This window comes from Salvelinus namaycush, chromosome 7, assembly GCF_016432855.1.
Source record: "Salvelinus namaycush isolate Seneca chromosome 7, SaNama_1.0, whole genome shotgun sequence".
Classification (NCBI taxonomy): Eukaryota; Metazoa; Chordata; class Actinopteri; order Salmoniformes; family Salmonidae; genus Salvelinus; species Salvelinus namaycush.
Genome location: NC_052313.1, coordinates 19,750,529 through 19,765,388, shown reverse-complemented (window position 1 = coordinate 19,765,388; position 14,860 = coordinate 19,750,529). Strand labels below are relative to the sequence as shown.

The 14,860-nt window shown below is 41.1% G+C and overlaps 1 protein-coding gene across 1 annotated transcript in view; it reads left to right on the top strand.

Annotated features, from left to right (window-relative positions):
• Positions 1-14,860, top strand: part of vopp1 (VOPP1 WW domain binding protein) — an 89,611-nt gene that overhangs the window by 70,887 nt on the left and 3,864 nt on the right. The window contains exon 4 of the mRNA XM_038997697.1: positions 5,511-5,644. Within this exon, the coding sequence (XP_038853625.1) occupies positions 5,511-5,644 (134 nt within the window). The remainder of the gene's footprint in view (positions 1-5,510; positions 5,645-14,860) is intronic.

Below are 14,860 nucleotides of genomic sequence, written 5' to 3'. Positions count from 1 at the left end.
GTGTTGTGGAGTAACTACAATGTTGATTCATCCTGTAACTGTTGCATCCTCTCCTATTATAGCCATTAAACTCTGTAAATGTTTTAAAAAGTCACCATTGGCCTCATGGTAAAATCCCTGAGCGGTTTCCTTCCTCTCCGGCAACTTAGTTAGAAAGGACGCCTTTATCTTTGTAGTGACTGGGTGTATTGATGCACCATTCAAAGTGTATTTCATAACTTCACCATGCTCAAAGGGATATTCAATGTCTGCAATAGGTGCCCTTCTTTGCTAGACATTGGAAAACCTCCCTGGTCTTTGTGGTTGAATCGGTGTTTGAAATTTAGTGCTCGACTTAGGGACCTTACAGATCATTGTATGTGTGGGGTACAGAGATGAGGTAGTCATTTTTTAAAAATCATATTAAACACAGAGTGAGGCCATGCAACTTATGTGACTTGAAAAGATCTAACCCTTTTTTCAATTTTTGCCTAAAATGACATACCCAAATCTAACTGCCTGTATCAAGGATATGCATATTCTTGATATCATTTTAAAGGAAACACTGAAGTTAGATCTGGTAAAATATAATACAAACAAAAAAGCATGTGTTTTCAAATGTGTTTTTTTAAATAATCTTTGAAATGCAAGAGAAAGGCCATAATATAATATTGCAGTTTAGGCACACTTTAGATTTTGGCCACTAGATAGCAGCAGTGTGTGTGCAAAGTTTCAGATTGATCCAATGAAACATACCCATACTGTACAATATTTTGTATCAAGTCTGCCCAAATGTGCCAAATTGGTCAATTGATACATAACTATAGGAGAACATACAAAGATTATATGGTAATACAAAATTTTAAGAATGTCATACATGATGGATCATTAGCTTATACACTAACTTTCACACATCTACTGTAGATGGCCGGATGGGGTGGGTGTGGAGCCATAGACAGCAGGAGTTCAAACAAAGTTCCTACATTTGAATATAAAAATGGATTTTATCAAACAAAACTATGCTGCATTTTGATCTCTGGGACCCTCAGGATAACAAATCAGAGCAAGATTACTGAATGTAAGTACATTATTTACCTGATAATTGTTTTGTTGTTTCACTGTAATAGCTACTGAAAATTGAACAGTACAGTTAGATTAACAAGAATTTAAGCTTTCTGCCCAAATAAGACATGTCTATGTCCCGGGAAATGTTCTTGTTACTTACAAATTCATGCTAATCACATTAGCCCACGTTAGCTCAACCGTCCCGGTATAGGAACACTGATCACGTAGAGGTTAACCACATGACAACTAATTTGACATATGAAGACATTATTATAAATTAAATGAAACTGTGCCATGAAAATGTGCATATGAAAACCATAACTGGCATGCAGATCGGTATAGATAAATTGCCATTCCACACTAGAATGGTTGCCGACTCCTCGTGTAGCCTATACCAGCAACTTCCGGAGAGTAACGGCAGAATCTGCAAAAGCCAGCAGGAGCGAGAGGAGGATGGTCAGGTCAGGTTAAGCTTTTTTCTTCTGGTTTTCATTATTTCTGGCTCCCTCTTGAGTCAATTGTCTTATTTCATCAAACAGTGTGCTTAAATCATCAGACTCTCAATACCTATACAGTACCAGTCAAACGTTTGGACACACCTACTCATTCAAGGGGTTTTATTTATTTTTACTGTTTTCTACATTGTAGAATAATAGTGAAGATATCAAAACTATGAAATAACACATACGGAATCATGTAGTAACCAAAGGAGTATTAAACAAATCAAAATATATTTTAGATTCTTAAAAGTATCCACCCTTTGCCTTGATGACAGCTTTGCACACTCTTGGCATTCTCTCAAACAGCTTCATGAGGAATGCTTTACTAGTTCCCACATGCTGAGCACTTGTTTGCTCCAACTCATCCCAAACCATCTCAATTGGGTTGAGGTTGGGTGATTGTGGAGGCCAGGTCATCTTATGCAGCACTCCATCACTCTCCTTCTTGGTCAAATAGCCCTTACACAGCCTGAAGGTGTGTTTTGGGTCATTGTCCTGTTGAAAAACAAATGATAGTCCCACTAAGCGCAAACCAGGTGGAATGGCATATCGCTGCAGAATGCTGTGGTAGCCATGCTGGTTAAGTGTGACTTGAATTCTAAATAAATCACCTGACAATGTTACCAGCAAAGCACCATCACACTTCCTCCTTTGCTCCACGGTGGGAACCACACATGCGGAGATCATCCGTTCACCTACTCTGCATCTCACAAAGACACCATTTTTGAAACCAGAAATCTCAAATTTGAACTCATCAGAACAAAGGAGAGATTTCCACCAGTCTAATGTCCATTGCTCGTGTTTTTTGGCCCAAGGAAGTCTCTTCTTCTTATTGATGTCCTTTAGTAGTGGTTTCTTTGCAGCAATTTGACCATGAAGGCCTGATTCATGGACAAGGACACCAATAAGAAGAAGATGTCTTCACTATTATTCCACAATGTAGAAAATAGTCAAAACAAAGAAACCCTTGAATGAGTAGGTGTGTCTAAACTTTTGACTGGTACTGTGTTGTGTGTGTGTGTGCAATATATACAGTTGAAGTCGGAAATTTACATACACTTAGGTTGGAGTCATTAAAACTCGTTTTACAACCACTCCACAAATTTCTTGTTAACAAACTATAGTTTTGGAAAGTCGGTTAGGACATCTACTTTGTGCATGGCACAAGTAAAATTTCAAAAAACAATGTCATGGCTTTAGAAGCTTCTGATAGGCTAATTTATATAATTTGAGGCAATTGGAGGTGTACCTGTGGATGTATTAGTGCCTCTTTGCTTGACATGGGAAAATCAAAAGAAATCAGTCAAGACCAATTTCCAAATGCCTGAAAGTACCGCGTTCATCTGTACAAACAATAGTACTCAAGTATAAATACCATGGGACCACGCAGCCGTCAAACCGCTCAGGAAGGAGACGCGTTCTGTCTCCTAGAGATGAACTTACTTTGGTGCGAAAAGTGCAAATCAATCCCAGAACAACAGCAACGGACCTTGTGAAGATTCTGGAGGAAACAGGTACAAAAGTATCTATATCCACAGTAAAACGAGTACTATATCGACATAACCTGATAGGCCGCTCAGCAAGGAAGAAGCCACTGCTCCAAATACGCCATAAAAAAGCCAGAATACGGTTTGCAACTGCACATGAGGACAAAGATCATACTTTTTGGAGAAATGTCCTCTGGTCTGATGAAACAAAAATAGAACTGTTTGGCCATGATGACCATAGTTATGTTTGGAGGAAAAATGGGGAGGTTTGCAAGCCAAAGAACACCATCCCAACCATGAAGCACGGGGGTGGCAGCATCATGTTGTGGGGGTGCTTTGCTGCAGGAGGGACTGGTGCACTTCACAAAATAGATGGCATCATGAGGGAGGAGCATTATGTGGATATATTGAAGCAACATCTCAAGACATCAGTCAGGGAGTTAAAGCTTGGTCGCAAATGGGTCTTCCAAATGGACAATGACCCCAAGCATACTTCCAAAGTTGTGGCAAAATGGCTTAAGGACAACAAAGTCAAGGTATTGGACTGGCCATCACAAAGCCCTGACCTCAATCCCATAGAAAATGTGTGGGCAGAACTGAAAAAACGTGTGCGAGCAAGGAGGCCTTCAAACCTGACTCAGTTACACCAGCTCTGTCAGGAGGAATGGGCCAAAATTCACCCAACTTACCGTGGGAAGCTTGTGGAAGGCTACTCGAAATTTGCCCTAAGTTAAACAATTTAAAGGCAATGCTACCAAATACTAATTGACTTGTATGTAAACTTCTGACCCACTGGGAATGTGATGAAAGAAAGAAAAGCTGAAATAAATAATTCTCTCTACTATCATTCTGACATTTCACATTCTTAAAATCAAGTGGTGATCCTAACTGACCTAAAACAGGGGATTTTTACTGGGATTAAATGTCAAGAATTGTGAAAACTGAATTTAAATGTATTTGGCTAAAGTGTATGTAAACTTCCGACTTCAACTGTGTATTGTGTGTGTGTTAATGGAACTATTTCTTGAGTTTGAGTTGGTATTGTTAGGGTTCGTTCCTTACGTCCTTCTTTGTCAATCATTGGTTCATTGGTGAAATTAGCATTATGACAATATCTTTAATTAATTAAATCAATCAAAAATCTTTATTAATCCAATTGCAGACAGAAGTTGAGAAACAGGAACATAGCACACATGTTTCTGAGTAAGTTCTGCATCAAACAAAAGGTCTCAAGTTGTATTATTAAACCGAAGTCCCGCCTTAGTGATGTCACTAACTAGTCATTACCTTTGTACTCCTGAGACCAAAACCCTATATAAACAATGGCTTTTAGTGTTATCTTAAATTTAGCAGTAAACGTCCACTCCCCAAAGCTGATTTCTTGTGGAATGTTTGACTAGCCTTATCTCCTCCACTCCCCTGCAGAGCTCCTTCTTCACTGTCACACATTACTCAGAGGGGCCTCTTCATAATGAAATAGAGGGAGAACTAAAAACAATTGTGGAATACTAAACCTCTACAATGAATTTGTATTGTTAATCTGTAGTCTATGACCCTATACATGTAAGGAGGGAGGGGTCTTATAACCCCTCCCCTTCTATTTATATAACATAAGCATAATCAATTATTCTAATACACCAAACATTTGTACAGCCCCACTCATGACCCCTAGGTGAATCCTGACAGTATCCTGTCGGAAGGAAGCAGGATGTTTTGACTATTCCTGATATCATGTATAGTGCCCCGTCTACTCAGATTCCTCAAATGTATATTACACACGTGTAATTGCACATTTTCCTTAATCATGTCTTTTTTACCCTTTTTCAGATGGAGGTTTTAGGTATATATGATGTACTTGGTGTAATCACAGGCATAATTCCGCTGCTGAAACACGCTCCTGCTTTGCCGTTTTGTCTGATCAGCTGTATGGCTGCGGCGTTGACAAGTCATTTAAATCTTCAAGATTGATGGTGATACGTGGTTTACAATTCATCTGCACTGCCTCAATATCCTCTCTCTCAATTGAGAAGTTACAGTAGCTCCTAACTAAGCTGCTAAAATGAGTAATTCATAGGGTCTTTTGGTGCAGTCTAAGTAGATTACTGCTGGACTGTTTGGGATGCTCTTCACCTTCCCTCCCCTTTCTGTTCTGGGATTTAAATATCTGGCTGGCACACTATAATCCCAATGAAAATAGGTGGGCAAACTCATTGCCGGTCGCAGTGAAAAAAGTTACATTGAAAAATGCATTTTCTGCAAAAGGTGCAAAATATAAAAGGGAGTACAGTGTTTACGTTTATTCACCCTCCACTGCTCCCGCCCTCACAGCTGATCGGTGGCTCCAATTGGTTCAGCAGCGGTGTCTGTTAGGGATGTTACTGTATGACCTTACGACCTCAGACACTTTGGTCAGTGGAGGTCACAGTGCATCCAGGATCTGTGCTTATCCAAAGACCTTGAACTAACTCTCTCTCGCCAGGCTGATGCTGATGATGGGGGTGCTGTTCTGCTGCGGAGCGGGCTTCTTCATCCGTAGGCGCATGTACCCCTTGCCCCTCAGTGACGAGCCCGCCTTCAACGTCTCCTTCACCAGGCATCCCGTATCCACGCCAGGTCAGTAGACTAAGAGACACACGTGCCAACATCACACTGCACTTTATTTTCAAAAGTAATTTACACTTGCGCTTTTGTTTTGGGGGTTTTATCCCTTAGATATTTGGGTTATAAATGGATTTAGTCTTAAGCCCTTAATGTGTACTTGTATGTGCAACTTTGTGCAATGTTGTTTTGTTGGTGGAATATGCTGATAGTAAGCCTGTTGTTTTGCCATGTCGAACAAGACAAATAGATCGATCAGCATTGGAAACTCAGTTTTCTCAAATCCAATGAGGTTTCATTCTGATGAAGATGTCACTGAAGGAGACCGATTCGTAGTGCCAATTACCCAACTGAGCTATCTGCAGTGACAGCTTTACTGGCTTTCACAGTGCTACAGGTGATAATATACCTGTGTGTGTGTGTGTGCGTAGAGTAGGCCAGAAGGCTAAACTGAAAAACCTAACATCTATCAAATAAAAAGATGGCGGAGCCACAAGGGTGTTTATTTACATAGTGAATCCGGAAGAAAACCAACAGTACTGCCATCCAAAGTATACTGTACATTATGTGGACATCTTAAAAACAATGCTGCCCCATCAACAGCTCAATCCAAAATGGTCCCCCCCCCCCGATTACCGTAGCGCTGGTCCAGCATACCGGGCAGCTACAGAGACGGAGAGAGAGGAACAGAAACAAACAAACAACACACTCATCTTGCTGTTGCTAGCTAATTTGTCCTGGGATAGAAACATTGAGTTGTTATTTTACCTGAAATGCACAAGGTCCTCTACTCTGACAATTAATCCACACATAAAACGGTCAATCTAATTGTTTCTAGTGATCTCTCCTCCTTCCAGGCTTTTTCTTTTCTTGACTTTATATTGCGATTGGCAACTTTCATAAATTAGGTGCATTACCGCCACTGACCTCGTTCGTCTTTCAGTCACCCACGTGGGTATAACCAATGAGGACATGGCACGTGGGCACCTGCTTCTATAAACCAATGAGGAGATGGGAGAGGCAGGACTTGCAGCGCGATCTGCGTCAGAAATAGAACTGACTTCTATTTTAGCCCTTGGCAACGCAGACGTTTGTTGGCGCGCGCGAGCAGTGTGGGTGAAATAATTGAATAACATAGATTTCTAGATTTCTAAATAACACACGACGCGAGCAGTGTAGTCAGCCTGTAAGAGTACATGGCCATTAAGGCCAGATCGTTCTTCAAGATGTTCATGGATGAGAGAGACAAAAAGGGAGAGAGAGACACAGAGAGACGGAGAGAGAGAGACACAGAGAGACGGAGAGAGAGAGACACAGAGAGACGGAGAGAGAGAGACACAGAGAGACGGAGAGAGAGAGAGACACAGAGAGACGGAGAGAGAGAGAGAGACGGAGAGAGAGAGAGAGAGACGGAGAGAGAGAGAGAGACGGAGAGAGAGAGAGACACAGAGAGACAGAGAGAGACGGAGAGAGAGAGAGACACAGAGAGACGGAGAGAGAGAGACACAGAGAGAGAGAGACACAGAGAGAGAGAGACACAGAGAGAGAGAGACACAGAGAGATGGAGAGAGAGAGACGGAGAGAGAGAGAGACACAGAGAGACGGAGAGAGAGAGACACAGAGAGACGGAGAGATGGAGAGAGAGAGACACAGAGAGACGGAGAGAGAGAGACAGATGACTCCAAAAGCCTTTTGGAGTAGGTCTGTGGACTTTTCCATGTGAATATGGAAGTCATCAAAAATGTGAATGTTATCTGCCATGACTACAAGGTCCGATAGGAATTCAGGGAAGGCATGTAAACAGTAGCTCTAAAAAGTGATTGAGAATGCTGCATAGATTTCATGACTAGAAGCTCAAAAGACAAAAATGCATTGTTTCATTTTTTAAATTTTATTGAAATTTGCTGTTGTCAATGGGATGCGTGGGGGATATGGTCACTAGTGTAACCAGGAGGAGGTGCCTCATTTAACACAGTAAATTTATCAGGCTTGAGCCATGTTTCAGTCAGACCAATCACATCAAAGTTATGATCAGTGATTTGTTTATGACTGCCTTGGAAGTGAGGGATCTAACATTAAATAGTCCTAACATTAAGCAGGCAAGGCTTTGTCCTGTTTGTGGGGGAGTCCCAGAAAGAGGGACAGTTTTCTACAAATTCTATCTTTTGGGAGGGGCAGAAACCGTTTTCAACCAGCGGTTGAGTTGTGCGAGTCTGCTGTAGAGCTCATCACTCCCCCTAACTGGGAGGAGGCCAGAGAAAATGTGTCGATGCCAACCATTCTTTCTAGATAAGTTACATGCTGAAGTTATGTTGCGCTTGGTGACCTTTGACTGTTTCATCCTAACATTGTTGGTGTCAACGTGGATACCATCTACACTCATCAGTTTTAGCCTCAGCCAGCACCATCTTCAGATTAGAATTTACGTCGGTAGCCCTGCCCCCTCGTAAACAATGTATGATTGCTGGATGATTCTTTTTTAAATCTAATATATAGCAATGGAGATGCCAATGTCTAGGGTTTTCAATTTGTTTGAGCTAATGGTGGGGGAGGCTCCATTGTCTCAGACTCTTTAACGGGTGGAGGAGAGACCTGCGAAGGCTCTGGCTTTGAGTCCGACTCACTGCTTAGTGGGGAAACCCGGTTGAAAGTTTCTATCGTCTGAATGAGCGACTCCGGTTGAGCATACCGAAAGCATTTCTTTCCAGAAGCCATGAGAAAGTTGTCCGGCTGCGGGGACTGTGCAGGGGGATTAACGCTACTACCTGTATTTACTGGTGGCACAGACGCTGTATCATCCTTTCCTACTCTTAAATTGCCCTTGTCTAACGATTGCGTCTGAAGCCGAGCTTGCATCTCGGCTATCCTCACCATAAGGTGATAGTTCTCCTGTATATTATGTGTACAGCGATTGCAATGAGAGGGCATAATGTAACTTAGCGTTCTTTTTTCCGGCCGGAGGAGGTCCTGCAGACCTATGTCCAGATAACGTGTCAGGGGTTTAAAAGGAGAATAAAAAATGTAGTGAGGACAAAACTAAGACCTTGGTAAACTTCTTAAAAACCGTTATTAAGAGTAAAAAGCGAAAACGTTTGGCAGGTAGCCAAGTAGCAACAAAAAATACAGCAGTACAGAGACAACACAGAAGTGTGTTGTGTCACCAGTTGTGTTTGTGTTCATTTAATCAGGCATAATTATGTTCATTTCATGTGCAGTGAGATAATTAAAATGGCTGCTGCTGAGATTATGTGCTGGATAACCAACACACACACACACACACACACACACACACACACACACACACACACACACACACACACACACACACACACACACACACACACACACACACACACACACACACACACACACACACACACTCGAAATCCATGTAATGTATTTAGGCTAAATTAATGTGTATGGTTTTAGTTTCCAAGGCTGCTGATTGCGAACTCTGCAGCATGGGTTGGAGACAGACTGTTATTTTCGCCTAGTACTTAATTTCAATTCCCATGGCAACTTTACACATTGGTGTGTGTTCATGCTGCATAATGCATCGCAGAATGTTGCTGTTCACCAGGATACACACGCACATTTAAAATACTTTATTTGAATCCACCAATCAAATGTACATAAAAAAAGGATCCAAACATTTCAAAGGTCCCTGTATGCATAGACACTCAAGGGTACAGAAAGCATCTCCTCCTCCAAACAGCTAGGCTGCCCACGACAGCTGAAGCAGAGCAGTACCTAGACAACTGGTTTACCCTAGTCTTTGGCAGGCCCACAATCTGGAGACATGTGCACATGCGCACACACAAACACACACACACACACACACACACACACACACACACACACGTTTGATTTACTAACCTTATGGGGACCAAACAATTGATTCACATTCAAAGTCCTATTTTCCCTTAAGCTAACCTTAACCCTAATTGTAACCCTAACCCCTAAACCTAAAATATACTTTTTCTTTGTGAGGACCGGTTAAAAGGCCCCACTTGTCTGAATTTTCCTTGTTTTACTATCCTTGTGAGTTCCTACATGGATAGTAAAAACTCCAAAAAACACACACGTGATGTCAGTGTTGTCTCTTAGTTGTGGGAACAGTGTGTGGGATGTTTGTCATGTGTTGCTTCCTGTGTCAGAATACAGTGGGGGCTGTGAGCTGTTTAGAAGGAGGCTGAAAGAGAAACTGCTGTCCTAGTGTCAGACCGTCTTTCTTTCAGAAGGCATTGTATATGATTGTATATGTACCCTTGACTTATTCCACATTTTGTGTTACAGCCTGAATTAGAAATGGATTGAAGAGATTTTTCTCACACCCATGTACACAAAATACCCCATAATGACAGTGAAAACATGTTTTTAGAAATGTTTGCTAATTTATTTGAAATTAAATATAGAATATAAAATTTACATAAGTATTCACACCCCTGAGTCAATACATGTTAGAATCACCTTTGGCAGTGATTACAGCTGTGAGTCTTTCTGGGTAAGTCTCTAAGAGCGTTTCACACCTGGATTGTACAATATTTGCACATTATTAAAAAAATTCTTCAAGCTCTGTCAAGTTTTAAAACGTTTTTTTTTAGCATTGCTAGACGGCCGTTTTCAAGTCTTGCCATAGATTTTCAAGCCGAATTTAAGTCAAAACTGTAACTAGGCCACTCAGGAACATTCAATGTAATCTTGGTAAGCAACTACGGTGTCTATTTGGCCTTGTGGTTTAGGTTATTGTCCTGCTGAAAGGTGAATTTGTCTTCCAGTGTCTGTAGGAAAGCAAACTGAAACATTTTATAGATTTTTTTTGCCTGTGCTTAGCTCTATTCAGTTTATTTTCATCCTAACAACTCCCCAGTCCTTGCCAATGACAAGCATACTCATAACATGATGTAGATACCACCATGCTTGAAAATATGCAGTGGTACTCTGTGATGTGTTGTGTTAGATTTGCCCCAAACAACAATGTTTATTTAGGACATAAAGTTAATTTCTTTGCCACATTTTTAGCAGTTTTACTTTTAATGCCTTACTGCAAACAGGATCTGTGTTATGGTATATTTTTATTCTGTACAGGCTTCCTTTTCAGTCTGCCATTTAGGTTAAAACAGTTAGAGTTTAATGGCTGTGATAGGAGAAAACTGAGGATGGATCAACAACATTGTAGTTACTCCACAACACTGAAGTCACCATTGGCGTCATAGTGAAATCCCTGAGTGGTTTCCTTCCTGCTGGGAACTGTGTTAGGAAGGACACCTGTATCTTTCTAGTGACTGAGTGTATTGATACACCATCCAAAGTGTAATTATTAACTTCACCATGCTCAAAGAGATATACAATGTCTGCTTTTTTTATTACCCATCTACCAATAGGTGCCCTTTGCGAGACATTGGAAAACCTCCCTGGTCTTTGTGGTTGAATATGTGTTTCAAATGTACTGCTCTGAGAACCTTACAGATAATTGTATGTGTGGTGTACAGAGATGAGTCATTAAAAAATCATGTTAAATACTATTATTGCACATGGAGTGAGTCCATGCGATTTATTATGTGACCTGTTAAGCAAATGTTTTACTCCTGAACTTATTTAGGCTTGCCATAACAAAGGGGTTGAATACTTATTCACTCCAGACATTTCAGCTTTTCATTTTTAATGAATTTGTAAAAAAATATATAATAATTCCACTTTGACATTACGGGGTATTGTGTGTATGCCAGTCACACACAATCTCAATTTAATCTATTTTAAATTCAGCCAGTAACACAACAAAACATGTCAAGGGTTGTGAATTGTTAAAGGAATTTAATTCCTATATGTTTATCAACCAATTCAATTAAAACATTCTGCCCATACATAAGAATTTATAAGATACTTATCAGCATTAAATGGACAGAAACCAGTCTCAAAATCAATCAATCAATAGCGTTTATTCTCGAGAGTACTGATCATAGTACAATTTACATCAGGTTATATAATAAAGATGATGTCATAGGTTTTAATGTCCTTCCTCCTCTCGGATACAATGGTAGTACAGTTAGCGTTCTCATCACTGTCTGCCACCTGTTAAACTATCTACAACCAACTCAAGGTCTTTCCCCTCCCTGGGTAGAGACATCATTCCAGCCTGTCTGAAGATAATTCCATTCTTTCTAACAAGGAACACATTACATTCAGCATTATGATTATAATAAGATTCATTCATACAGTTAATATAGTAGTATTCTGTTTAGTTATAATTCTAAGTCAAATGTATACATATTTTAGTCATTTATTCATAAAAATCCCATAACATGAATACATTCTAAGGCACTGTACATATACTGTAGGCAAAATGTCTTGGTAATGGTTTGTTTGTGTTGAATGTAGGCGTCTGTACTAAGAATTTAATTATCTAACACTTTTTGATAACAAAATGTGGAACAAGTTGAAGGGTGTGAATTGTCTCTGAAGGCACTGTATATTTGTTGTTATTCTCCATTACCCTCTTCTTCAATGATGACGGCCAATGATGCAATGCCCGCAGTGAAGTTGAAATAGAGCCAGGGTGGTGGATGTGTTCTTTCATGTCAGAAAAGTGTTTGGTGTGTTGTTGCTTCCTCGGTGTGATGGGAGTGTTTAGAAGTGAGATCCAAACCTTCTGGTTCTGATGAGATTGTGTGCTGGATAACCAACACACACACACACACACACACACACACACACACACACACACACACACACACACACACACACACACACACACACGCACACGCTCTAAATCCAAGTAATCTATTTAGGCTAAATTAATGTGTATAGTTTTGGTTTCCAAGGCTGTTGATTTCAAACTTGGCAGCATGGGTTGGAGACAGACTTGTATTTTCTCCTAGTACTTATTTTCAATTTCCATGGCAACTTTACAAATTGGTATGTATGCATGGACACTAAAAAGGTCAGAAAGCACTTTCTTCTCCAAACAACAGCTAGGCTGCCCATTACAGCTGAAACAGAGTAGTACCTAACCAACTGGTTTGCCCTAGACTTTGCCAGGCCCGCAATCTGGAGGCCATGCACTGCAAACCTGTGCACGTGGCCGAGACACAGACACGCACGCACTCACATAGACGTTTGCTTAAGTAACCTTGTGGGGACCAAACAATTGATTCCCATTCAAAATCCTATTTCCCTCACCTTAACCCTAAACCTAACCCTAATTCTAACCTTAACCTTAATTGAAACCCTAACCCCTAAGCCTAAATAGCCTTTTTCCTTGTGGGGACCTGCGAAATGTCCGATGGATAGTAAAAACAAAAACACACATACTTGAGTGACCATTGAGAGCTTCAAGTTCCTTGGTGTCCACATCACCAACAAACTAGAGTGTCTTGGTGTGTTTGGACCAGTCGTGAAGAGTGCACGACAAAGCCTATTCCCCCCCCAGGAAACTAAAAAAGATTTGGCATGGGTTCTCAGATCCTCAAAAGGTTCTACAGCTGCAACATCGAGAGCATCCTGACTGGTTGCATCACTGCCTGGTACGGCAGTTGCTCGGCCTCCGACCGCAAGGCACTTCAGAGGGTAGTGCGTACGGCCCAGTACGTCACTGGGGCAAAGCTGCCTGCCATCCAGGACCTCTACACCAGGCGGTGTCAGAGGAAGGCCTTAAAAATTGTCAAAGACCTCAGCCACCCCAGTCATAGACTGTTCTCTCTACTACCGCATGGCAAGCGGTACCGAAGTGCCAAGTCTAGGACAAAAAGGCTTCTCAACAGTTTTTACCCCCAAGCCATAAGATTCCCCAAGACATAAGATTCCATAAGATTATTCCATAAGATAATCAAATGGCTACCAGGACTATTTGCATTGTGTGCCCCCCCCCCCCCCCCCCCCCAACCCCTCTCTTACGCTGCTGCTACTCCCTGTTTATCATATATGCATAGTCACTTTAACTATACATTCATGTACATACTACTTCAATCAGCCCGACTAACCGGTGCCTGTATGTAGCCTCGCTACTGTATATAGCCTCGCTACTGTTATTTTTCACTGTCTGTTTACTGTTGTTTTATTTATTTACTTACCTATTGTTCACCTAATACATTTTTTGCACTGTTGGTTAGAGCCTGTAAGTAAGCATTTATTTCACTGTAAGGTCGACACCTGTTGTATTCTTAGTTGTGGGAAAAGTGTGTGGGATGTTTGTCATAGATAGTTGATGTATTGCTTCCTGTGTCAGTGGAGGCTTTGAGCTGTTGAGAAGGAGGATGAAAGAGAAAATGCTGTCCTAGTGTCAGACCATCTTACAATCATGAATAGTTTGTGTTATTCTCCATTACCCTCCTCTTTAAAGATGACAACCAATGATGCAATGCCCGCAGTTAAAATAGAGACAGGTTGGTGGTGGATCTGTTCTTTCATATCGGAGAAGTGTTCGGTTTGTTGTTTTCGCAGTGTGATGGGAGTGTTTAGAAGTGAGATCCAAACCTTCCGCTTCATAAACCTTTCATCCGACCGATCGCACCCAGTCTCAAGACAACTGGGTCACAGTTGCCACCCTTATCCCACAAAGTAGTTGAATCAGTTGTCAACCAGGTAGAAAATCACCTCACACAACATCTCAGAAATAGTGTATAAATATCGCTGACTCTGGTCAACTTGAACAAATCATCATCACTATTATTTGGCCTTTTCCCCAGACTAAATCCTACTGATGGCAAAACGCCAGTCACAGCAGTGTCCTTCCCTTCTCTTTTTCTGCTTATTCAGAACGAAGTCGACTGTAAACAAATAGGATGCCAGCAATATGACCTCTCAACTTCCAGCTGTTGCAGAATGACCAGTAGGAAAGATATCTGGTGACATTTAATTTGCACATTCAAAATGAGCTAGCCACGCTTTACCCGGAGGGGGTCCAATCAACCTGCTTGTACTGTAGCTTGTCTATTTTACCACCACCTTTCCTTCCCTAGTTAACCACCTGGTATAGAAATGAAAGAGCTAGAGATGGTGCTTTCGTAGGTGCTCTGTCATTGAAAGTGAGTTTATTGAGGCTGCTTCAAATCATGTACGATATTTATTTTACATTTTATTTCACCTTTATTGAAACAGGTAGGCCAGTTGTGAACAAGTTCTCATTTACAACTGCGACCTGGCCAGGATAAAGCAAAGCAGTGCGACAAAAAACAACAACACAGAGTTACACATGGCATAAACATGAAGGGGCGCATGGACCTTGTAGCTGTA